This window comes from Pygocentrus nattereri, chromosome 5 (genome assembly GCF_015220715.1).
Source record: "Pygocentrus nattereri isolate fPygNat1 chromosome 5, fPygNat1.pri, whole genome shotgun sequence".
Classification (NCBI taxonomy): domain Eukaryota; kingdom Metazoa; phylum Chordata; class Actinopteri; order Characiformes; family Serrasalmidae; genus Pygocentrus; species Pygocentrus nattereri.
Window position 1 is genome coordinate 41,159,047 of NC_051215.1, and position 26,393 is coordinate 41,185,439.

The following is a 26,393-nucleotide window of genomic DNA, read 5'->3' on the forward strand; positions in this document are numbered from 1 at the left end:
CACACCTAGGGGCAATGTAGCATGTCCAACTGGCCTGACTGCATGTCTTTGGACTGTGGGAGGAAACCGGAGAACCCGGAGGAAACCGACGCAGACATGGGGAGAACATGCAAACTCCACACAGAAAGGACCCCAGTCACCTGGCAGGGAAATTGAACCCAGGCCCTCCTTGCCATGAGGCGACAGCGCTACCCACCACCAAAGCACCCATATACAAATCAACATGACCCAAAATCAAGTTCCTTTGAATTATTTACTTAAAGAGCCTCCAAGATATGTCCCATAACATTTTAAAATACAGCAGTTTTACACAGTTGTTAATGTTATTAGCAAACACAGGGATTTAAGACTATGAAGTTTTAAGAATAAATAGGCAATTATACAATAAAATTCTGGGAACATTAGATGGAAACATCTCACAAACTTGTTTGGAAGAGGTCATAGTTCACACAGACATGGGAAGATACTGGAAAGTGTGCTTAAATGCTGTGCAATAAATACACTTAACACTACATGATGAACATTTTCAGAGAGACAATATTTCAGTATATCACATGTCAGTTAAGTGAGTGATGGCAAATAAAATGAGGTTTCGAAAGCACTTCGTGTCAAATAATTGTCCTTTTTCAGCTTCAACTTTGGGGAAAGAAAAGGAAAGGTGCAAGTCCTTATGCATAGAAAAAACAAATGAAATACATAAAAGAAATAAATGGGGGAGGGGGGCTCAACACCTACAGCAACAGGAATGTTTACTTACACAGTAAAGCTCCTTGTAAGATTTTACATGTGTGTACCACTTCCTTGTAAGAATGTTCTAGAATAACCTTCAGTCCAGTGCATGCCTTCTCAAACACTTGGGGGGGAAAAAAGGACTCAACCTACAACCCAAACCCTTTTACCCAATATACATATAATCAAAACGGCATTAAAACCACATTAAAGTTTAAACGGTGCCAATGTCAGCAGAATGAAGTACCAGCTCTCGGGTATTATGGACGCGAGGAGTAGATTAAGTTTACTTACACAGTAAGTAAAAGAATATATGAATAATGAAGCTTCATAGAGCAACTGAGCGGAAAACAAAAAAGTCAGTTTATAATATGTGGTTCATTTAAAAAAAAAAAAAAAAGACCCTTCCAGCCTCCTGTGAAATATTGGTGTCTCAGGCTTGAGATGACCATGAAGCAGGCTCCTTGTCTCAGATATTCCTGGCTAATTCTTGGTACCATGTTTACATATAAACCAAGATTGTGCTACGCTACATGGCAAAGGACTGCAACAAATCGGAATTAATGGGTTATTTAATTGTAAGCTACCATTAAGGTTCACCTCACCTTAATTATTCAGTTTCATAAGGGAGTAAATATAGCTGAGCAAAGTCAAATTATGAGTGATGTTTTTTTATGTTGTACAGAAGGTTGGCCTTCAAGGTAAAACATATTCTTTTGTAGCCTTGCAAGTCATTATGGCCTTCTTTGGGCTAGAAAGCCTTTAAGATGCAGCATTTACTATGAATGATCACATACAACATTGTAGCCTTTTTATCCTGAATGCATGCCATACTAAAGCCAACGCTAATCAGACTTCATAACATACACTCCTTCATCAAGGCAATAAATGCATCATTAAAGTGGCATGACAGTTAAGTATGGTACTTTTAAGCTAAAGTAGCTCAAATAGTTCTCGCTCACCTAGGTTCATATCAACAAAAGCACTATAATGGTCAGATCTTAAGCCTGAGCATCAAAACATCAATGAATATATTATTGACGTGGCATAAATCTGAATTTACTACACCACAGACACGGCAAAATATAACCTGAATGAAAAAAGTTATCGACATTTAATATGAAGGTAGCTTTGTCAAAAATACCTGCACTTAATATTCTGATAAGGCTTACTCTTGATATTTAAGAGTGCAAAAAGCATTTTACAGTGTTTTTTTTTTATGTTTGGCCAGGGTTCCTTGCATCTGACCTGCATCAAATTCCTGCTAAAGAAGTCATTGTATTGTTGAGTATATTCATACATACATCCAGTTATTTGTTCTTGATTTTATTTCCATGCTTAAATACAAAAATGTATTTATCACAGAAATATTAAGGCAAGTATTTCATGCAGGTCTTTTCTGCAGATAGACTTTACCCCTTTGGATGAATAGAACATTTTACACAAGGACATTTTAAGACACTGACCACTTTTCCATTACGATACTACATTTCTAGGAAAAAATAAACAGGTCACTTCTACAATCTAGAAATAAAATGTATTTAATAAATATATTTTCCCCACTTAATGCAATGTGATAAGAAGGTTAAAGGTACAATAAGTAATAGTTTTGCAATCTGTTTAAGTTACAAGTTTCTAAGTCGCTGCTGGTTACATCTTTTGTCAAGCAGGAATTGAAGTTAGCACGATGTTGCGTATTTAGCACTGCACAATTTCACCAAAACCATGGTAGAAAAGAAAGGCAGTTTTCCAGCTCGTAAACTGATTTAAGTCTTGACATTGCATCTACCATTCCACTTCGTACTTATTACCAACAAACAGCGTCTTGTCTTAATTGTTAGTCAAGTTTTAATGGAATTTCTACTCATTGTACCTTTAAGCACAATATTTCTAATTCAACCACTAAAACACAATGAAATGTCAGTAATGACTCTGAGGTGCTTCAAGTGTCTATCTGAAGTGGCATTTTTCTCATTCATCATGATAAACAAACTTACGTAAATATATTTCCTCTGTCTAAATACATTAAATGGAGGGTTCAACTTCAGAAGACTGAGTATACAGTACTTTTGGAATATGCTAATTACATACTGGACAGTATTATTTAACCAGAGACTATAAACTAGTATTCTGTAGCTACTTTGGTACATTTCTATTAACATACACCACAACAAAGATATTTCTTTAACTATATGTGACTCCTCTTTTTCTGCTATCTATTACTGAGCTGCCCATTGAATAGATATTAGAATCTGGCTATTTTACTACAGGTTTCGGCTACGGCTACAACACTCAATTGATGCAAAGAACTGTACTGCACAGCAGGTGTCACATGTGACAATATTAAGTCTTGTCTCTTGACATGCAATAAAACCTTCTTATCTCAATTTACTCAAGACCAATCAGTTTCTCAACATGCAAAACCAGTAATGTATAGTAATGAATATTAAGGGTTTTATAAGGGCACAGTCAGGTTCAGCTTAGGTGTACTATACACTACACAACACTAGCTGTAAACATCAGTAAGATTAACTAGCAGAGAAATAAGGAGTAAGGATGTTAGTTGACTCTGTACACATATTGTGCAAGCTTATGCTACTGCTACTGTGCTAGAAGTCACTTTCTACACTAAAGATACATCTGCATGAGGCCAAACAAACATTCTATATCTGAATGATTCTAGTCTGGCACTGTGTAAACATCGTGCGCAACTCGCTCTCTTGGACTTCATTGACAGCTTCCGGCTCTGGACTTTTCTGAACTTTTGCCACAGCAAAGTTGATACCTTGTGTAAGTCCTGCCTGCGTCATGCTAGCCACCTGCACCATGGAGCTCTTGATCTTAGCAAAGGGAGATACAACACGACTTCCATTGCTTTCTGCTGGGGAAGGCCCTAGACTGCCTTCCACATGGGAGCCAAGGCTTTTCTGTGAGCCACCTGATGCAGCAGAGCCTGGTGGGTGGACAGTGAGAAGGTTTCCCCCCGGGACTGAAGGATCTACATCAAGTTGAGACGGACGAGGGAGTTGCTGCTGCTGGAAGGCTAAGCCTGAATCTGGCTCTGAGCCTGAAGTCAACGAGGCTTTTGGACCCTGAGATGCCAGTGGGTTTGGTGGCAGTACCGGACGTTCCTCAAACACTTCTATTGGTTTGATCTGGGCATCTTGGACAAACTGCTGGCAGTAAGCATCGATAGGTGTCCCAAAGTCAATCAAAATGGCTTCCTCTGCTTCTGAGGCTGCCCCTGGGGATTGGGCGTTTGGTCCAACTGAAAAACTGTCCTCTATTTTGTTCTCACAGCCTGTGACACGAATAACAGAGGGCACAGTGAGTTCAACACTTCCAATGGACTGAGAGCGGCTGCCAAGTCGAGGTGCAGATGCCACAATTCCACAGCTGGGGAGTACATAATCTATGTTTTCCAGGGAGCCTGAGCATGGCTGCTCATCTGAGTTATAAGAGTCAGAGTCAGAGGTGTTCCCCACATCTGAACGGTCATCACAAAGGTCCTTAATGGCTACTGAGCCTGTGTTTCCATCAGAAGTCTCTAAACTACTGTCTGATTTCCAGAGGTTCACACGCATGTTGGGCTTTAAGAAGTTCACTTTTACCTCCGGCTTGGAAAAGGTACCTAGTCGACCAAGAGGTTTGAAGTTTCCAATGTTGACATTAGTTTTTGTCTGCTTTACTTTCTGATTTAAGGATGAGAACTTGTTCATGAGGAAACTTTTGCCCTGAGCTAAACCTGAGCCAAGAATTTGCTCAGTGGCTTTTCCTTGTATGCCCATGATGTCCTCGTGCGGTTTACTGTGCTTCCTAAAAAAAAAAAAAAGCCAAAGTACAAGTGAAGAAGTTGTCAGACTGCTGTTGGCATTACTCCAGAACTGTCCAAAATCTGCTTACCTTTCCAACTTCTTTTCTATGACCGGCAGGTCAGGTCCCATGGCTTGTTTCGTTATGCGAAGCATTTCTGCTATGCATTGCAGTGTGTCTGAAATATGAATAAACACATCATTCCATCTAATTCATCTCAGAAAACGAATAATTAAGGTACAATCTAAATCGAGTCATAAGTCAGGAACACGTCATAGTCTTGTACCTTTTCCATCATCCTCTGGGTTCCGTGTGACAGCTCTCAGGGTGTGGAAGTAGCCACTCGTCTCTTCATTTTTGTAATGCAATCGCATGCAGCAGTATTTGGGTTTGCCAAACAGAGTAGGCTCTGGCCCTAAAGAAAAGAAAAAAAACATCACATTACCACAACATCAGTGGAATGACTAAATCATGATTAAATATCACCACTGGTTCCTTTGACTCCAAACAGAAAACACAGAAGCTACCTACCTATTTCAATCTTTTCCAAACCCTCTAAACTGAGACGCTGGTACTGATTAACTCTATCTGCCTCCTCGTCATAGCTGGAAGGTAAAAAAAAGACATCTAAGGCATGCAAGAAAAGATTCTTTGTCAAATATAAATTTATGCAAAAGTAAATATATATGAAATATAAAGAAATTATTTAGGCACTTACTAAGCAACATAATATGCACAGTTGGACAGCAGTAAAAGAACATCCACATCTTTGTGTGTTGCATCAATAAGACTATTTAGAACCAAGACAAAGAAATGTTGAAAAGGGAAAATCATATTGCATGTTTCATCACAATTCAATTCATTTCATAAGTTGCCATTTAATGCCAGAAGAACCAGCTGGAAGTTAATATGACCACATTCTGACCTGAGAAACATTTCATACAAATTGACATACTGTGGTAAACTCTGTATGAAAACTCAATTGAATAAGAATCTCACGTCATAATATGGTTTGACCATGAGCACAGATCAAATCCCAACCACCCTGGCCAGCAGCTGTTAAGCTTACAAAGGGATTTAGCATTTAACATCATTAAGACCACTTAGATGCTCAAAGATTCAAGGAAACACCCTCACACAAGACAGGTGTTAAAAGATTATACTGGAAATACATTTATACAAGTACCTGTGTGCCCTTGACAATAAACTGAAAGAGGAAGAGTACACAAAATGTATTTACACTGACATTCAGTTTAGATCTGATTCCTCTAGTGTCTCATTTTGGTCAAAGTTATTTACAAATAAAGTTTGCAAGTGTTTTAAAATAGTGAGATTTTAACAAAACAAGATATAAACCCTAGCTCTTTCTCTTTTGCAGAACACCCACCTAACTCTAACTGTCTTATGTACAATTTTTCCAACACATGGTCAGGTATGAACAAAAAGTAAAAGTTCTCAATGTGGACCAGTCTTACCTGGGGTCACAGTCAATGAGAGCCCAGCCACCATGGAACTTCTCATCATCTGGCAGCAGGAGTTGCATGTATGTCTGTAGAAGGAAGCTAACCTGCTCCTGTGCTCCCCTCTGACTCTCCTTCTCTTTCTCCTCATGCTCCTTCTCTTTGCTAAAGATGGAATACAAGTCTTCGGTCACAGGGTGACCCATCATGAGGTCTGCAGACAAAAAGGAAAAAAGAACTGCTGACTAAAGAGATGAATAAGCATAGTATTCTTCAATAGGGACATTCAAGAAAGGCAGCGAAGTTACGTGTATTTTTATGCTCACCGATGACAGCCTGTCTGTATGCGTCACGGAAGCGGTTCAGATAGTAACGATTAGCTGAGTTCACGCCATCTTTCATCACTCCAGCCAGTTTTCGCTCTCCTGTCCGTGTGAAATCCCCCTACACAATAATTTTGACACCGGAATGACTTCACACAAATAAGCTACCAACAATTAGTCACTGCTAGTTTCATAAAGTAATGGCAAATAATGCAAAAAAAGTCAACTTCAATACCATAAACATCTGAAAGAGATTACTGCTGAAATATTAAACAAAAATTATTTTAATACAAAATAACCACATGGAAAAAATGTTAACTTCACAAAGGCAAGTGCACACGACACACTGCCAAGTCGCATTTAGATTAAAAAAAAGACAAATGAAAAAGAGCTTTGTTTTTACATCAAGCGAGCCACGCAACTGCCACTGTTACCTGGATGTAAGATCAAGTAACATGAGTTTCATTTGTGTTATTTACATTATGTAAACAGATTATACTGACCGGCATCCAGTTGACCCAGTGAATTACCTTTAGGGCAGCTGTGCCAGCATACTGGCGGCTGATTGTGTCACCGTTATTAGCCCACATGACCTGGTAGATCCTATAACATTTGAGGGGCAGCGGCTGCTCAGGAGGCATCACCCCCAGTTTCTTCAACTAGAACAAGAGCAAAGTACTTTCACGTTGAGTAACAAAGTTCAGTTTAATCACCAGCAGAACTCGGCACTTTATGGCAGTTAATCTAGGGCTCATAAAAGCTTCATAAAACAGTGGTAGTTTTGCATACCTGCTTTTCCATGACCACGCGAGCAACAGCAGCTTGAACTACATTGGTCCTGTCTAGGCAATCCATGCAGTTCACCCGGAAAATGCCATCTTGAGTACAGATGACTCCTGCTTGGTCCACCCTATTAGCAGCACACAATGCTGTGCTTAATCTACTTAGCGGTTAACATATTAAAAACACTATGTCTTTTAAGAGGTAGATACAGTGATCAATGCAAGTGGATTTTAATGTGTTATGCTCGAGGACCCACCAGCCCCAGCGCATATCTGTGATGATGTCAGAGATGGCATCAGTGAGTGTCTGCACATTCTCAAACTTCATTCCTCGACTGCAGGGGAAAAAAAAAAAACCATTACTATCCCACATTCCTGTGCTCCTTTCTTTAAACAAATGCATTAAAAGGAGATCTTCAGCTGAAGACCATTTTACTCTGCTCCAGAGTACTCAACAATGTGTTAATTTAACCAAAGACAAGTCTAAATACTGCTGTTACTCTGTAGAAATCAGAAAGCCTGTAAATTTCATAACTATCGACAGAACCATCGCAGGAACAGAACAAAAACCTAGCAAGGCTGACAAATAATCAACTACTGAATGTAGCAAACTCTGAAATTGATATTCACTTTAAACTTGGAGTGAAATGATAAGACTGCTCAAATCTGTTACGCTGTTGATATGTTTTTATATTGGTTTATTTTATTGCCATGCTACACTTTTTCCTTTTTTAATCATTATATTTTAAGGTCCTATTAACATATATATTTTTATAAGTTTGGGCTACTCTTTTGTCATTTGCCATGGTCAAATGCAGTGCAACAGTGCTTTCTTACCAATGCTCATGGAAATCAAATGAGACATATGTTAAGTTGGGATTGTTGTACAGCAGCACTTGTTTAAGGTATGCATCACCAATCAGCTTCTCGCGCCCATTCTGGTCCACTAGATTGATGATGACCTGGTGAAATAAACAGATTTACAAATCACTTTAAGTGGTTTGCTTACCAATGTTTACCTACCTGTCCCTAACATAGGTCAGATGTGAGATTTACTGTCTGAATTCAAACAACAAAAACTGGAAAAAAAAAAAAGATTTGAAGAGTTTGCTGTTATTTAAACTTTCACATCTCTTGTCTGAAAAACCTTCATATTTTGCTTCATAATGGAATAAAATGTTTTTGCTAAGAACAACTGTATAAATATACAAATAATCAGGAAACTCAAAGAATTGCTTCAACCTTACTCCTTACAACAACTTACAACAATACTGCTATATTTTGGCCAAGCTTACCTGCTTCTTATAAACCTTGAGTTGCTGATCAAAGTGCAGAGCAAAATATGGAATTGTCTCTTTCTCTCCTGCAAAACAAATATGACAAAAATTGGCTTACAAACGGTTAAAAAACCCAAAGCAGAGTAACTGCTTTCGTCAACAGTGATGCTACAAAAATAGCCACTCTACATCTCATTGCGGTCACACAAAAATAGCCACTCTACATCTTACTGTGGCCACAAATAAAGAGCTGATACTCTTAAATAAATCTGAAGTGTTCTGCTCATTTGACTTAAGAAGCCATATAGTTACAGATGCCCTGTCCTTGTCTTTCTCCGTTTTAGACTTTGTTTAATTTGCCATGTGCTTTTATTGTTATTTTGATCTTTGCCTCATCCCTGGTCCTGCCTTGTTCTTATCTGTCTCACCAGTCTGTTTTCTGTAGCCTGTTCCACGTGTATTAATATCCTTGCTTGCTCTGGCCCTGTTTTGGTTATCTCTCGTTAGTTTTTAGAATTTCTCCATGTCCATCTGTCTTTGGTTTTCTTTATGTTTCAGTTTGTTCTGAGTGTTCTGTTTTTATCATCCTTTTCATTGTACTTTTTTTGTCAATTTTTAATAAAACCAAGGACTTGCATTTGCATCCTGCCTCTTCATCTCTCCTAACATTACAACAGATTTCTGCATAGTCTTTTTCACAATGAGGCTTGTGGCTGCCAAACCCTACCTTTCTCTAGACGGGGTCTTGGATTGTAGCGGTACCCAGCTTGACTCCAGAATACAGGGACTGACCCTCGTGTCTGCACAAATGACAGTGTGTGACTATGCACATGGATTAGCTGCTCTGTCTCCACATAGTTGGCCACATGTCCTTCAGTGTCCACTCCTCTGCGTTTGTAGCGCATGCCTTTAATGGGAAAGGTCAGATTACTCAAGATCACCTTACAGTCCTAGATAATCAAGAGCCCCAAGTCTTACAACACAGTTAAACCTTTTTTTACCAGCACGGTGGCGGCTCCGTCTGGAAATGAGCGCCACGGTGAAGCGGGGGTGGATGTCATCCACACAGGTGTGCTCCTGCGGTGGAGTGTCAGGGCTGCTCCTCTCCTCATCTGAATTTTCATTATAGTTCACCACCAGCTCCTCCACTTGTACAAAGCCCTGGATTATGGGGATTACCCAGAAGTCTACCTGAGGAACCTGCAAAACAGTACATTCAAAGATTGGCTATCTATTGTTCATATCATATATCAGATTAAATACAGTCATGCACTTAAATGTGACATTTCTAACCTGCAGGTCAATTAGGTCCTGTATCATGTATTTGTTCCAGAAGAATCTGTCATCCACCTAGAGAAAAAGTAAAAATACATTCATTCATCAGTAGAAAAAGTTGTAGTAAAAAAGTAAAAAACTTCTACATTCAAAGATATGTTTTTAGTATTTACCATGACTAATTACTGACAGTCTACAGACATTAGCACTTGTGGATGTGGCCAGTTTAGTGTCTTATCAATGAAAAACATCCATGCAAATGAACACATACCCAACTGACATATGAACAGCGCAATATAACAAGGTGTTGGCTCACACGCTTTTTATAAATCTATAAAAGCCCTTTCTGCCAAGTAGAATTTCTTCTTATCTTTCTCTGATGCTGGTTCAACCTAACTGGGTCAAAATTATGACTCAAGTCAAAATTATGAGTTAGCCCAAAAAATTAAGTTATTGTTTGATAAGAAAGCATGTGATTATTTCAATGTAATTCATTATTCATGCGAAACGTGTTTAGACAAAATACCCAAAGGAAATAATAGGTTAAATCATTGTTTTTCTAAAATTATTTGTTTTTGGGGTTATCACTTACTACATCAAATAGAAGGGAATAACAATTTTTTCACTTTAAAAAATAAACAAATGTGTCTTTTCTCTGTCTCTGAGCACAAACAATAGCAGCCATGTAGCAAAAAATAAGACAAACATTAAGCACGGGCAGTTAATAGCACACAGTCAGTATTTACTACAAGCTTTGGTAAAAACAATTATGTAATTCATTATAACAATATAAAAATAAAATGATTTTTACATAAATTAAGTAACCTTTTAATGATTTTGCTATAGTTTAACACAACACACTACACTCCACCATAACCTTAAGTAGCTTGAAGCTAAGATTTTCTTCCATGCTAGATGAGTACATCTTATTAGTACTCTTTCCACCAGTACTTTACGAAACATCCTTTTGTTCTCTGGTACAGAGCTGCACCTCACCTGTCTCCACAGTGGCAGATCTGTCTTCTCTAATGCTCCCTGTCTCTGGACGCTATTTGTAAGGTCATAGGTGGGGCTGTAGTAAAAAGAATCAGAGTCCATGAATATCTTATACAACTCATCAAGCAGTCTCCTTTCCAGTCGTTCCTTTTCTTTATTCTCTTTGACCTGAAAAACAAATGGATGAAAGTGAACAAAGTTCCTGTAATACTAATGCAAACATTACCACCAGCAGGTTTTCGACTTCTAGTTTTCTATTAACTAATCAAATAATTTACCTTAGTTGAATATAAAGGTGTTTATGAATGGAGAACTTAGCTACCAACCTTTTTCTTGATGGGAACAGCAACATTAGACTTGATTTGACTCAGAGTCTTCAACAGGAACTTGGAGTCATCTGGAGACTGAGTGATTTTCTCTGGTTTATTTATCCCAAAGTGGTGCTTCTTGCAAAGCTAAAAGGGAATCAAAAGAACAATAGAAGTAAAACCATGCTGACAGCATAGGTATCAACAAAAGTGACATATGGATTATTCTACCAAACTGGCTTGAAGTCAATTTAAACCAATTTTGAACTTCAGGCTAAATAATTATTTGAGGATCTATAAGTCTTGTTTTTATTTTATTAAAATAAATTACGAAACATTCATTTCTGTCACCCCCAAAGCAACCATACGATTACTGAAACTTTACCAAATGTTTTGACTGTTGTAGTAGTTCAAATTTTAGCTAATTTTGAGATTAACCCAGTATATGACAAATGCAGCTTTGAACAATCGTACACACAAAAAATCATGTTTTTGTTTAAAACACAAAAAGTTAATTAAACTGCAGGAAAGTTCCATTCTAAAGGTTACACTGATTTTCTGGGAAACATTTATTTTCAAACAATGGTATCTAACTGCTCACCATGTGGCCATGAGGGATAGAGATGCAGTCTCACTTCCTGCTTTAAAATGCAGGGTGTGGCTAAAATAAGGCTCTGCTTATTGACTGAAACTCTGTGACTCCACAGAGACAAAAAACAAACAACAGCATTTACTTAGAATTTTTTTGTTAAAAAGTAAACTCATCATAAAACTAAATCTTTCAATTTTACTCTAAAACAAATCAAATAGCATTTAAAAGGAGGCAGGTTTGGTACACCTACCAATGGAAAGCTCCCTAAAATTTTGTATGTATTTACCTTACTACTATCTCAATGAATGCCCAGGCTTTAAATAGTTCATAGCATAAACCTTGTAACTAGCTATGATTTGAATACTTAATTGTTTTTTTTACAGTGTTTAACTGAAGCTTGATCTAATTTAGCCGTCTTTTTTCACCCACATGGCACATGGAACACAGCAAACCACACAACATTAACAAAACATTTCATATATCTTTATGTACTGGCCTCAGGATGCTAAGGGGTATACAAACATACAGGTAACTGTCTAACCCACTGAAAAGCCCATGTGCTGTCATCACCAGTAATACTGTTAAACAAAGCATATCTCACTATCCAGAGATAAGACTATCCTTACTACACATCGGAATAATCATTCTGTGGTATGTGTTTTTAGATTACATGCCAAAAGAATGACTATTCCTTACAGGTCTTGGACTGCTTCACTTACATGAGTAAACCATCTCTTTCATTCCAAGAGGCTCTCCTGAGATACTGACACCTTAGAAACATCTCGCTTCCTCTGGAGGACCTTTGAAACACACACACACTACTTCTCATCCACTAAATAACCTACCATATATTGATTGGATGTTAATCTACTTCAGAGACTTCTTAGTCAAATGCCTTCTAATCTGTGCATAATTCAGACTACCACTAATTAAAAGGAAATAAGGGAGGGTAGTCTTGTGAGCTCTGAAAGAATCCTATTGTTGATTTCTAACAACAATAATGGGAAGGAAAAGAAAATTAAAAAGCAAAATTTTAGCAATGACAGATGGAAACTTTGCAACACTATGTCATCCAACGATCACTCCTATTTAGAAATACAGAAAATGTAATTACATAAGACAATGCAAGACAATAAACATCCTAACCAAACCTAGACAGAAAAGGCATTAAAAGACGTTTTTATTTTTTATTGCCTTAATTATTCTCCTTGTTTCTCACCTCTAACTCCAGATCTTGTGGTTCTTCTTCTGAGAGCGGAATGACTGCTATCTTGGTAATCTTGTACACCTTGTGGTCTCCTGGCAACAAGCCCACCAGTGCTTTCTGGCGGATCAGAATCAGGCCTAGAGGAAAGTCTAAACAGAGGGAAAAGGGAAAGGGGTGCGTCATGGCTAAAGAGTTCCATACATTCTTCACACCATGATGGCACATTTCCCTGCTTACAGGAAGGGATAGCCAGCCAACACTGATGAGTCATCCCTATGAGCTGTGCTCTCACCACAACTGATGACTACAAGACAATTAAATGTGGTTTAGTTAAAGCTTTAGAACACAAAGACCAGAAACTGTGCTCAGAAAGAGAACGAAAGCAATCAGAAACCAGTTCGTAACCACAGTAACTAAATCAGCTGGATTCATTTAAAGAGTTTCAAATCCTGCAGCTTTATGTATTCAACTTTAAGTTAGAGCACTATTCTCAAATCAAAACTGGGAAGAGAAACTCACACAACAAAACAATCCAAAATTAACACTTGTTGGATGTGGCTTGAGGCTCACTTCTCAGAACGTAGTGATACGAAAGTGTGATGTACGATTTCAGTGGAACTAAGCACTAGCTACCTTAACTTCAAAAAGCAGAACCTATGAGACACAAAGGGATGATAGATAGTGAAGGCCCAAGTCATCAACTTAGGACTTTTAGTCCACAACAATCTTTGGTCTTTACACTTTTTATTAAAGCAGCTTTCATTCCCCATTCAGTTCCTTAGAAGAAAGAGCATGACTTACCAGCATGAAGTTGTATTTTTCCAATAACGCCTTCCACAAGTCCCAAACATATAGGGTTCCATGCTAGTAGTAGGTCCGTTGCTGAAACAAAGAACAGAACAGCCAACAGATGCAAATAAAGCCACTGTTGTTCAACTGTCCTATGAAAAAAAAGCCCGCTGTTTGATAACAGTGGTCTTATATGTTTACTACATGTGACACTGCGCGAGATGCTGCATATGAAATCTTGGCCAGATTCTGTAGCAGACGATATAATTCATGTTTATGTTTTTGGTGACAGATCTACAATGCAAGACTTCTGCTTGGGTCATCCATCAGAGCCTTCCAGAATTTCACAGCAAAACAGTGGCAAAGATTGCCTTAAAAAAAATCTTAAAAAGAACAAAAACAAGAGTTTAGAGCCTTTTTGACTGTGGAAAACAGGGCAAAATGGAGTGCCCATTCTCTAAAGTGGGTTTGAGGTAAATAGGCCAATTTTTCTGTACATTATGTGGTAGCTGGCTACACCACTTGAAAGCATGTCATTTTTTTTTTATGTGAACTGAATCATCATCTTTAGCATCTCCACTCTCGTGTTCTCTCACTCCCTCACGAACGCACACACACATACATACACGTCCCTTCCTAGTAGTTACTTTTTAGAAGTACTTTCCAACAGCCAAAATTTTTGACTGCCAGAACTAAGCTGTCATAGGTCATCTTTGATCACAAAGGCACTAAATCAGCTACCTTAGAAGATGGCACACTTAATGTCCACTTATTTTAACTCATTACCAAATAATTCTTGCATTTTTTGTCTTTAAGTGCATTACTGTGGCAAAAAAACAAAAAAAGACAAAAATGGGAATCCAGCAAACTGTTCCAACCAATCCTGATGTTGTGGCAAGTACTATTAGTTATTTAACTTAAAACAACATATGTTACAAAAGATACAGCCAGATTGTCCATTTATTTTTGACGGTCACAAAGTGAGCTCATTCAATTCTGCCAACCAACACTGAAGCAGAAGGGCTGATGCTACCCTAAACTTCTTCCAAAAGTAATTTTGTCAAACACAATGCAGACATTGCTAAGGCACAACACCATGACCTTTGTTAATATAACTGCTAAGAAAACCAAACCAAGCCTTTATGTGTGTCAGCTGTCATTAACAATAAATGTAATTGTATTCACACAAGCCAAGTAAAATGATTTAAACAAACAAATTTACTTCATTTGATTTCACTTGTTAACTACGTATTTCATGTTAAAAGTTCATTTAAAAGAGTAACCACACATTTTCATTGGGCATTGGTGTCAGCAAGCAGCTTTAACCCATTTCATGGTCTAGAGCAGTGCATTCTAATGCGTTTTAACCACTTAATAATGAATTGAGGAAAAAAATAAGTTGTAAGAAATAAGTCAACATACCACATGGATACGATTACTATTTTCATGTCAAAGTTGCTGAATATTCTGACTTAAGTACAATACATCACATACATATGTACTTATATGTAATTCTTTTAAATGAGCTGGTATCGATGAGCCATGCAAACAGTGGAAACCCTTTTCCAATTAAATAATGGAACAGTGCTGCAACCCTAGCCGGCTCAGCTTGGCTGCACACACATGGCGAAGGCCAGCTAGCCCCATAGCCTACTCATTCATATCTTAAAGATCCTTTGTCCTAAAGGTCCCCCTACCAGTAACTCACAGCAGACTGCACTAACTCACGGTTACCCACCTGAATGCCACAATAGACAGCAACATTTTCATAAGCATGACTACAAAAAAGGAAGCTATGCTGCTTTACATGGGGAAGCAATTGCTGTTCCAAGAAAACAACTAAAAAAGCAGATCATTACGTTTGCTTAGAGCTTTGAAAACAAATCTTTAAAAAGCGTCTCAGTGATATCACAATAAAGCCAAAATATTTTAAAAGCATGTGTATTTTTGTCATTTGTACTGTGTATTTCAGTCATTCTGACTGGGGTTTATCAGTAAGAATTTTATTTCTTTATTTATCAATTGTCTCTGCGCCTCAGAGAGATATGTAAAAGGTATAAACTGATCACAGATCACCACTCTTACTCTGAATAGTTTGATAAATATGGACCAGTTTGTGGGAAAAGACAGTTAAAAAGAGTCGCTTGAAGGTTCCATCTTACTTAGCAGGACTGCGGTACTAAACTGTCACTGAAGTGGTACCACAAGGATACATTGCCAGTATCCTCAGTTAGGGACAAAACTTATTTCATTGAAGCTGTGTTGACTCCACGCACCCTGTCTTGTCTCCAGTCTTTTTTTCTGTTCTAAAGCATTGTCTGCACCTTGATAAAAGAAAAACGACCCTGCACATACTTTGTATGACAGATTTCCACATGTCAATACAGTACCCTGTGCCCTCTTCTTCAATAAGACTGAATTGTCATCAACTGAGAGCTTAACAAGTGATTAAAGCTGTTCTAATGATGACATTATCACGCCATCAAACTCTAGTCCTGCAAAGGCACAGCACTACACAGTGTAGTGTTTCTCACACACAGGTTAATACTCCAGCTGTACTAAAGATGAAAGACTAAACTTGATGTCTTTTCAGAATGAGACTTTGATATGCCTCAATCTGAAGCTATTTGTGTAGATACCCACTATTTGCTTTAAACATTCCAGTGTCATCTGTTGCAAAGGACAATATATCCTCAATCTGTATGTTAATCATTGTATTTTATTCACAGCATCACTTCAAATGGGACACTCCAGTAAAAAAAACGATTCTGATAAATCTCTGACCCAGTAAAGCACCGAGCGGTCACAGATCGCCTGAGCACAGCTGTTGAACATGGTTTCCAATTCTCACACATCTGCTTTGAGATGCACACATCTCACTTTACCAGCTCTTCCCCCGTTTAGAAAGTAGGACACACTCACACCGCGAGGCGGATGCTCCAAGCCCACAGCTAGCCGAGTGCATGACTACTAACTTAGGTTAACTTACTCGTCGTTTACTCGACTTCTGCGTACATATTACGACGTCGCGGTCTTCTACACAATAAACACAACACACCAGAACAGACGGATAGCAAATGAGCACGAAGGCCAGCTTCTTTTGTATTTCTACTGTTTTAACTTTGTAGCTAGCAAATAAGCTTGCTTGCTGAAATGTGACGCTAGCTAGCAGGCTAGACATTAGGCATAACCTATGGGTTAGCTAGCCAGCTGCACACAGCCCAAAACACAGAACAGCAGCCTGATCCTGACGTGCGACCACTGAATCAACTCACCGGGTCTGACGCTTAGAGAGCCGTCCTTCCTGCTGCACCACAGCGCGTTGTCGCCGCTTTGAAGAATATAATGGTCTTTCGCCTGAAACAGCTCCATGTCGCCGACAGCTCAGCCACAAAATATGTAACTATTCAGCACTGAAGAGACAGTTAGCTTCGGCCCGAGAAGCCAGCGAACAGCAGTCATCAAGTCAGCGAACCCAGGTAGTTAGCTGGCGAGCTAACGTGTTCCAGTACTGATAACTGCCAGTTCAGACTTGTCATCGGCAGTTGTGGTAACGTTAGCTCATTATCTATCGAACAATCTGTGACGTTTATATTTTAATAAGCGTCAACATCGCGCCGGTTTAATTTGTTAAGTTACTATGAGTCCTGTTTCCCCTCAGAGCTCAGCAAAGACATTTCGGCAGCGATTCGAGCGACATGTCGTGTCCTGTCTGACTCAGCCTCTGATATTTTCCTCCACCGTGAATGAAGAGCAGAGCAGCGGTGAGGCAGCGAGGAGGGACTCAGGCGAGTTCCTGCAGTAACAACATCACGTGATCACTTTCGTCATGTAAAGGGAAAAAGAATGATATTCATCTTTGGATGAATAAATTATTCCACTTATAAAGCGATATGATGCTGTGTTTGCAGTTCTTTTGCTCGCAGTTTTTAAATTGTGTATCTCTTTATGTGGACATTATATGTTGTTCAAAAAAGCATCACAAAAATATACATGTTTGGGTAAGAGCACAGCGCAGGCCTGCCGAAGACCCTTTGTCACAGCCATTTTATTTGTTTATATTTGCTCCTTAGTTATACATTTCAGTCGCCTGTCTTCATCTGTCTTCTTCATTTTTGCAGTCCTTGACAGTTTATCAACCACCAAAAATATGCACAAGTTTCAGTGCACACTTTAAAATACACGCTTAAACACTTGAAAATGGTTATATACAGAACCATGAACATGAACATAGCGACAAGAGGGTTCTCTTATTGTTTTCCTATTGCGATGTCAAGCCTGTAACAATGGAAGAACCCTTTTTGGTGCTATATTATAGAACTATATAAACCAGGTAACGAGGCAAAGAACCCTTTAATCACGCAAAGGGTTCTTTGAGTATTCATGGTTCGTTATAGAGCAACTTTCATAAAGAACCCTGGAAAAACCATCTTTTTTTTTTAGTGTGTGTGTATATATATATATATATATATATATATATATATATATATATATACACATTATATATATATATATATATATATATATATATATATATATATATATATATATATATATATATAAGACATTAATTTTAGATTATTTAACAGAAGCTTTGATTATCAGATTATCACATTTTTGTTTAAAAAGTGAACTGGAGGCAGTCCTCTGTCCTTTGTAGTGCAGAGCTGCACAACTTACCTGATTTAGAATAGAATAGAATTCAACTTTATTGTCATTGCGTATGTCGCAGGTACAAAGCAACGAAATGCAGTTTGCATCCATCCAGAAGTGCTTAGCAGCAATATAAATATGTATGTTACAATGTACAGTAAGTATATACAGGTTAAAAAAATATGAGGGGGTATGAACATGAAGGGGGTTATACAGGTTATAAACAAGAATGTACAGGTTATAAATATGAAGGGGTATAAAGTACTATGAACAGGTTATAAATATGAAGGGGTATAAAGTACTATGAACAGGTTATAAATATGAAGGGGGATAAGTATGTACTTATGAACAGGTAGAGTATTTACACAGTATATACAATAGTGGGCAGTATATACAGCAGATGTAAGTGCCGGTAAGTGGTGTTGAGTGGTGTGTAAGTCTGTGTGTTATTGGTGTGTGTTAGGGTACAGTCCATTGTTATTTGTTTAGATGTCAGGAGGCAGAGTTCAGGAGTGTGACAGCTGTTGGAAAGAAGCTGTTCCGGTACCTGGTGGTCTTAGTCCGGAGGCTCCTGTAGCGCCTCCCATTACTTACTGAAAAAATATATAACGCATATAATATATAATAATATATCACTGCTGTCGGAAGAAAACCTTGTATCTCCATTTTTATATATATTATATATATATATATATATATATATATATATATATATATATATATATATGCTTTGTATGTTATCTGCATATGGTCATGGTCAACATTACCCACACCTGGTCCTTGAGTACCCTTGCACTGCAGTTTACTGCTCAAACATTTGACCCATCACTCGTCATTCAGTTTAAAATGAATATAATAGAGTAAGGAAGCGCTTACATGTATCCAGAGTAAACAGATTATTTCAGTTAGCGGCTTGATTGACCACAGGTATCTGTTCTGTTTAGATTTAGGCTCCACAAGTTCTAGCCCTCATTAGTCTTGCGTTGATATCTACATTTCATACAGTTTCAGAGTGGAACTGAGAGGAGTTAGGCTGCTCTGGGTGGTGTATGTGAAGAAGGCACTGAATCCTTGTGACATTTTTATACCACACTATGTTTTTTTTTTAATTCAGAAGGAAAAGGATGGTTTATATTTGAAATTTGCTCCCCTTACTTAAATTTGGAAAGTCCAATGGCATGTGTCTGTTTAGGCCTACCGTACATCAGACTGCCTTTATCACACACCAGAGTTTAAGGTGGGACAAAAATGAAAAATAAACAAATAAAAATGTTGCAGTTCATTTTTCTAAAGTTCACTCAAAAACAAATAATACATCTAAATTAACATCTTCTATCTACGTTTTATTGCTGTCATACCACCCTGGCTTCATGGTGCAAAATATTCAGCAGAAATAATGTACATATTTCATATTTTTACTCTGCAACCGGTTGTTGCTACTGTAAGCTGCTATGTTTTATTAGTCACTATGCAAGTGCTTGCATAGTTCCACAGAAATTCACAGAAGTTGTATGAGTGAGATAATCTGTATTCTTTATCAGGTCATGTTTTATTTATACATATATATTTTCTTACTTTCAAGAGAATACATTTCAATGGAGATGGAGGACATTTTTACCATTGGAAAAAATGTAAAAATGTTCATTTTGGCACAAAAAATAGAGTAGAAATATAACATTATCATCTTTATCATTCAACAATTTATGACAAACGTCAAGATCACAATATTATATGTAAAACTGCATAATGCATAAACGTCTCTGATCAGTGTTTGTACGTTCTCTAAATGCACAGAATACATATATAGAAGGAGGTTGGTTTTCATGTGAAACTGTGACCCTCTTTACAACAAAATCTTTTCTATTTATTCACTGTTACAAAATTAATTCAGAGAAATCTCTGAACTCAGATCAGTGTCTCTCTAATAAAATGGGTATTCTTACTGGAATATTCAAAAGCTTTTTATCAGCCACTCAGCATGGTTAGAAACAATAAAAGGCAAACAACTACATTTCCAAAAGTAGAAGCAAAAATAAAGCATCTGCATTTTAATAAAGGCCTCTTATTTGAGACTGGGTTTCATGTTGAAACCTAGTCACTACAAGGTCACCACTATGGTCCTGCTACAAGACACTTGCACGGTGAAATTCCACAACAGCAGCATCACATAACAGCACACATAATTGCACTCAGTAAACAAATTGTATTAATTTTCAGCCAATGGAACAGTTAAATTAATTGTGCATGCAAATAATAATAGGCTGAGGAGACAGAGGAGATGTGATGTGTGTTCCTTTCATAGTAGAACTTCGGTTCAAAGTCATGAAATTTCCTTGGCCTTCTCCATATCAGCCTGGCCAATTAAGCTAGGCTCTCCTTTCTGGGCTGGGCTAGTAGTTTCAGTGTAGCTTTCACTCACTGGTCCTTCCAATTGCTCACCAATGTTCTCTAGTTCCTCAAGAATGGTTTGTACTCTGCGGACACCATCACGTCGGGCCTGGCGCACATCTGTACGTCCCTCTGGGTCTACTGAGTCCAGAGCCAGCAATTCTTTGGTCAAAAACTCCTCCAGCATCAGATATCTTTTATCATTCTTTTTCCCATCAAAGCACTTAACCTCCTGCGCCAGTTTCTCCACCCGCTCCAATATTTGCTGTACCTTTCCCAGTCCTGGGTGACTTGAGCATGTCTCCACCTTCTCCTCAGGTTGAGCTTGTGGAGGTAAACCTTCTGATTGTGGTGATTCTTTGTCTTGGGGTTCTGATGCTGCAACAGGGACCTGCATGGAGATAGTGGCAGTCTCTGGCATCTCTTGTGGCAGTTGCTCTGGTTGTTGTGCGGGCTGTTGTATAGGCACCTTTTCAGGTTCCTGTACAGGCTGTTGTGTGGTTGGTGATACAGGATGTGCTACAGGCTGCTGTGCATCACTCACTCTCTTAATAGGAATCTCAATGGACTGGGAAGCAGGCTGTTCAATTGACTGTTCAACTTTCGGAGGGATCTCTGTATGTGCAACATGCTGCTGTGCCTGGAAATGGAAGATATTATGATGTTAGTTCATGTGATTACAATTTGAATATAAACTCTTAAAAACCCATAGCACTTTCTGACAACATTACCTGAGGTCTTTCACTCATGATCTGTGCTCTGACTGGCTCCTGAGCCCTTATGGTAGAAGGGAGTAAAATAGGACTGCTTGCGCGATTCTGCTCAAGTTGGATGGGCACTTGCTCACGGTATGTTGGAATTTTTTCTCGCGTGGAAAACACAGGGCCGCGACTCCTCTCCTCTGGTTGGTGGCAATGAAAGGATGGTTGATACTCTGTTTGGGTGAAACGCTTAGGATGAAAGGTCTGGTTGAGCTGGGTATGTGGCGTTCCACCTGCCCCCTCATGAATGACAGGAATAGGAATGTAGCCTGCCTGAAGGCCTGAACTACTGGGTCTGGACGGTTGGTAAAGAGCATTGGTATGAGACTGCATCGTCTGAGATGGATGGTGAACATGGTGAACCTGAAAGCAACAAAAATAAACAAATAGAACCAATTTCAGACATTCTTGTGGTATTATTGAATCTGGCCCAATTCTACATCATGTTTATAATAAATATAGATGATGTCATGGTTTTGAGCTCATGGCATGACAGTTATTGCAGATATAAATTAATGAGTACAGTTCTTATAGGACTGACAATTCTGTATTAAAAATTAAGGAGTTCTCAATATGGTTTTAAATATGTAGAAACATTTTTCCCTTAATAAATTCTTGTTATCTGAAAACCTATAGCAACACAGCAATGATAATAAGCTGTAAAACCTTCTAGAAGACATGTAATGAGTGGTGAAAGTCATATTTGCAAGCCTAAAGATTTAAATTCATCCATGCTGTGCAATTAAATGTCATTGTCTTGAAAGTTGTGAAAGTAAACATTCCATTACATACATTACTAAATATGCCATGGCCTCCATAAGAAAAACAAAAAGCCACAAGTTTTCATGTTTCAGATTTAGATTTGAAGAACAATTACCAAGTCAGGTCAAACTACCCCTTGATAGTTCCCTCAGCAAGGGTTCTACCTGGCACCAAAGAGCTTTCTTTTCACAACAAACTTATAATCCTCAAAATAGTTCAACATGTAGTTTTTCTTTCATAGTTGTCATTATACTATCACAACAACAATCTTAGTCTCATGGGGTGTACCTCAGGTCCCTGTGAAACAGGTGAGCAGGACAAGCAGTGAGGATCTGACTCTGATGGGGACTGCACTGGAGATCTTGGCCGACTGTGTAGTGCAGGAGTTGGGGACGGGGTCCGGCCATCTGCTCTTAAGTTTTGCTGGTGTGCTGGATGCATATAGGAAAATGGGTACTGTTGCTGCCTTGGCTCAATATTTTCATGGGTTACTGGAATTGGGATGTAGCCTTGACGTAAAGTTGGCTGTTTCATCTCCTGAAAAAAAGTCTTGTGCATGTCCTGAGGAGACGACTCTGTAGGGGCACAGGGTCCACTGGGAGAAAGCTGAATGATCTGTAAAACAATTGTCAGACACATTAATTTAACATACATCTACAGATGAAAAGCTTTAGGAAATATGGCTACTGCTAATAATATCTGCCATCTAATGTGGTAGATAAGTTTAGGTTTCTTCACATTATATCATTTTAGTAAAGATCAACCAAAAAGAAAAAGTTATAGTATGTCTCTGCACTACTAAGATGTAACACTCTTTAATATTTACTATATTTATTTATATTTCTGTTGAAAATGCTGCAGGCAATTGTCTGAAATAACTTTCATAAATGTGAAACACTTTTCCAGCTGTTGCTTTAAGTGAAGAGTTAACATACAAACTGTACTTCAGAAAATACAGTTCATTATATCTGACATGGACACAATAAGTGTATTCTACATGTAAAAAGCCCAAAGCTGTAAGTTTTGATGTTTGTTCAGACAAGATGTGAATTCAATTTTATACAGTACAGGTTAAAAAGAGGACAACATGGGATGTGAGACAACTTGACCTTTCTAATGTTTGTCCTCACAGAGAAAAAGTTAATGTTCTCAGTACTCTTAATATAAAAAAAATGTTAATATCATTATATTGATTATAAAAAAGATAAAATGATAACCTGGTTTATCAACTAAATTTCACAATGAAAAATACTTCTCAGAATACCTGTTACTGTGGATGAACTAGCAATAGATTCAGAAAGAGTTTTTAAACAGCAAAGGCTATGTTTTTGCTCTTCGGCCTCATGGTGTGCCAAAACACTGAAATAAGATGTAATCTTCATAGCTGATCCAGTCACTGTAGTCAAAGAAATCCACTGGCCCACCTCACAGATCAGTGTAATCTTTCACGTTTCGGCTCCATGTAACATTCCACACATGCCAAACCATTTGTAATGTTTCTATCATGCAGAAAGCCTATATAAATAGAAAGGCTATATATATTGAATATTTCATCTTTACAAACTTTACAGTTTAGTGCTTACTCTTTTGTACATTAGAAATTTGGGAGAAGTAAAAAAAAGCATTCATTTCTACTTCAGAAGATTCTGTACATTAAACAAAGGTGTTATCTGTTCTCAATCCTATGCATTTGCCTTTTAGCTTTTACTAAAAATAAAGTTGGGAAAAAAACAGACCACAGATAAACTACACATGTAAACAAACTGTTCTTTAAGCCATTGCTGCTATAGTGCTGAAAGAATTTGTGCAGGACTACCAGAAAAAAAAACCCTGATATCAAGCAGCATATTCCAAACTTTTCATCAATTTCATCTTTTATCTTAAAGTAAATTGTTAAAGATAGGTTGTGTAAATCTTAGTTCACAATGATGCTATGGTAAATGTGGATTTATGATGTACGAGGTTGTACTGTGCGAGCTGTTCTTTTCATGTACTCATAAAGTCCTAAAAAATGAATGCTTACAATTCTGTACATGATTTATGCAAATGTACATTTTTCATATGTGTACGATGTAATGGAGTTAAATAAATAAATATTTTAGGTACAAACTAAGTTCCTCAGTGTGATCATAGAGTTAACACTTTGATTTTGGGTGTAGTGTAGCACTATATATTACTGTTATATTAAACAATAGTCTATTACAAAAGTGAAACTTGCCATTGTAACGTAATTCTCTCTTTTTTCTCTTCATTATACCAAGGTCAAATATCCCTATCCCATACATGGCTTGTCTTCAAATTCAGAGTAAAAATCCACTTACACATAACTATTCAAGAGTCATTTTATATCAATCATATAGAAATATATACTGTACATTTACCATCATGACATGACTCATTGTGTGTGTGTGTGTGTGTGTGTGTGTGTGTGTGTGTGTGTGTGTGTGTGTGTGTGTGTGTGTGTGTGTGTGCTGAATGGGTTGCTGTTTGGTTGACACTGTAGCTTAAAATACACTTTGTGAGGGGGTGGGCTTCACTAAGCAGATCCATGATGAGAAAAGGCCTCCCTTACTCATCACTGTGAATCAGAAGTATGGGCCCCAGACAATCTCTCAACCCACACAGGGAGCAAAAATAATAACATTGTTGTGATATTAACTTGTGGCGGTCACCTCTTAAAACTGTGGGTCCACTCAACAAGGCTCTTGGTGAATAGCCTCCAAAGTTACTTCATTAGCTGTGTGTACAATCAGTTCCTCATTGTAAAGTAAACCAAAGATTCTGATTGAAATTCTTCATTGTTAGTAGGGCACAGTGGAACACGAGTGACCTTATGTCCTCTGCCTTTCTGCCTTTGACTGGACACCGGCGGCCTTGCGCCCATTTTATCTCCTGGCAGCTGTGTCTTTCCAGCAGATTCTTGGTGACACTAACTTTGGCCAACAGCAACGTGTTGATCTTTCTAATGAGAGATGCCAACTGGTGGGCCCTAGTCTGCACCCCACAATATTTCAAAATCGGTGGCAGGAATGTCCAGGACTCCACAGCTCAAGATCTGGAAAGAGGGACTTTATCTTTGACGAATCTAGCCAACTGAAACATCACGTTTCTGCCTTCTCATTACTAAACCATTCATTGGTCATCACCGGAGCGCTCAGAGAGAGAGGGGGAGAGAGAGAGAGAGAGAGAGAGAGAGAGAGAGAGAGAGAGAGGGTGGATCCGTCTCAAATCCCATGTAAGGGAAACTTTGGGGGACATGATAGCGAGCGGTTACAACGATGTTGCGAACAAACGCAATGTGCGCAGCTTCAGCCTCTTTAAATAACCATTATGGAGATGGCGAAACACTCCGGGTCTTTAGGCTAGGCTACATACGCCTGCAGTGCGTCACACACCAACCAGCCCAGCTTAGATCATAACACAGAAATATTTCAGCGCGATAGCAGCCTATCTGTCGGTCCGCTAGAATGAATATGAGACGCTCTTCCAGGAATGCAGTCTGCACCTTCATAACACGAACCCGGTCACAATTCAAGTTGCTCCCTCGGCCGTTTATAAGTACAGCAGCCCTTATTCGAGCCTGTTATTTTCTATATGTATGTAGTGGAATTTGTCAACGCAGTTTAATAACATGTAGTCAAATTCGACAATCCACACAAACTTACGCATCCCTACGCTCGTACAGTAGAGCAAATGAGACTGAAGTAGTTCTCCCTGCTCGTAAGATACCACCTGTCAACCACCTTAATTCGACACTAAGCAGAACGCCGACAGGGACGTGGGAGCGCAACTTCCATCGCAGTTCTGCGACTGCGCCACGGCTTTCCCCGCTGTAGCCTACCTTCTTAGAGTCATGTCTCGGGTCGTTCCACGTTGTTATGCGATTGTTGTGATCCACAAAGAACGGCCACCCGGTCTGAGGGTCAATTTTGATCTCCCATCCTGGTGGCAGAGGGTCATTCGTAGCCATCGTTTCAACAGGAGACAGTGTTTTCATGCTCTGCTGTAGCCTCGGTCTTGAATATTGTGCCATTACGGCGCATAGGGATCCTTTAAAGGATCGATGTGATGACGTACGAATGACAGGGGTTGGGTTTCTCGAAGCAGCTGGTGGGCTGCTAAGAAAGTTCTAGTGGGCTTCATGGCCATGTGCACTCATAGCTGAGCCTTAGTATCCAGGGGGGCGAGCAGTGCTGACCCAACTCCTCAGAATCGCCTCTTGCTAATCCTCTGGACCAACTCTCAGAAATGCTAAATTGATTATTAAATGTTTTTCTA

General features: G+C 38.6%; 2 protein-coding genes and 1 long non-coding RNA gene across 4 annotated transcripts; 1 reads left to right on the forward strand and 2 right to left on the reverse strand.

Annotated features, from left to right (window-relative positions):
• Positions 1 to 234: 234 nt before the first annotated feature.
• inpp5f (inositol polyphosphate-5-phosphatase F) lies at positions 235 to 17,307 on the reverse strand. The gene is made up of 20 exons (XM_017696522.2): positions 16,827 to 17,307; positions 13,564 to 13,644; positions 12,775 to 12,911; positions 10,982 to 11,110; positions 10,656 to 10,823; positions 9,678 to 9,734; positions 9,386 to 9,584; positions 9,112 to 9,291; positions 8,403 to 8,470; positions 7,945 to 8,069; positions 7,365 to 7,442; positions 7,115 to 7,235; positions 6,856 to 6,984; positions 6,329 to 6,446; positions 6,018 to 6,216; positions 5,261 to 5,332; positions 5,074 to 5,147; positions 4,829 to 4,957; positions 4,633 to 4,720; positions 235 to 4,545 (listed from the first exon to the last, which is right to left on the reverse strand). Exons 1-20 carry the CDS (start codon positions 16,921 to 16,923, stop codon positions 3,393 to 3,395), a joined length of 3,402 nt encoding a protein of 1,133 aa, XP_017552011.1. The 5' UTR covers positions 16,924 to 17,307; the 3' UTR covers positions 235 to 3,392.
• Positions 16,894 to 17,443, forward strand: LOC108426793. Of its 2 annotated transcripts, none has more exons than XR_001857804.2 (2): positions 16,894 to 17,030; positions 17,213 to 17,443. It is a non-coding gene; the product is annotated as an uncharacterized LOC108426793 (long non-coding RNA). The 2 variants fall into 2 exon arrangements; XR_005130312.1 differs by having other exon boundaries at positions 16,989 to 17,101.
• Positions 17,444 to 19,718: 2,275 nt separating this feature from the next.
• Positions 19,719 to 26,179, reverse strand: bag3 (BCL2 associated athanogene 3). The gene is made up of 4 exons (XM_017696524.2): positions 25,957 to 26,179; positions 22,404 to 22,730; positions 21,324 to 21,716; positions 19,719 to 21,232 (listed from the first exon to the last, which is right to left on the reverse strand). Exons 1-4 carry the CDS (start codon positions 26,146 to 26,148, stop codon positions 20,525 to 20,527), a joined length of 1,620 nt encoding a protein of 539 aa, XP_017552013.1. The 5' UTR covers positions 26,149 to 26,179; the 3' UTR covers positions 19,719 to 20,524.
• Positions 26,180 to 26,393: the final 214 nt, after the last annotated feature.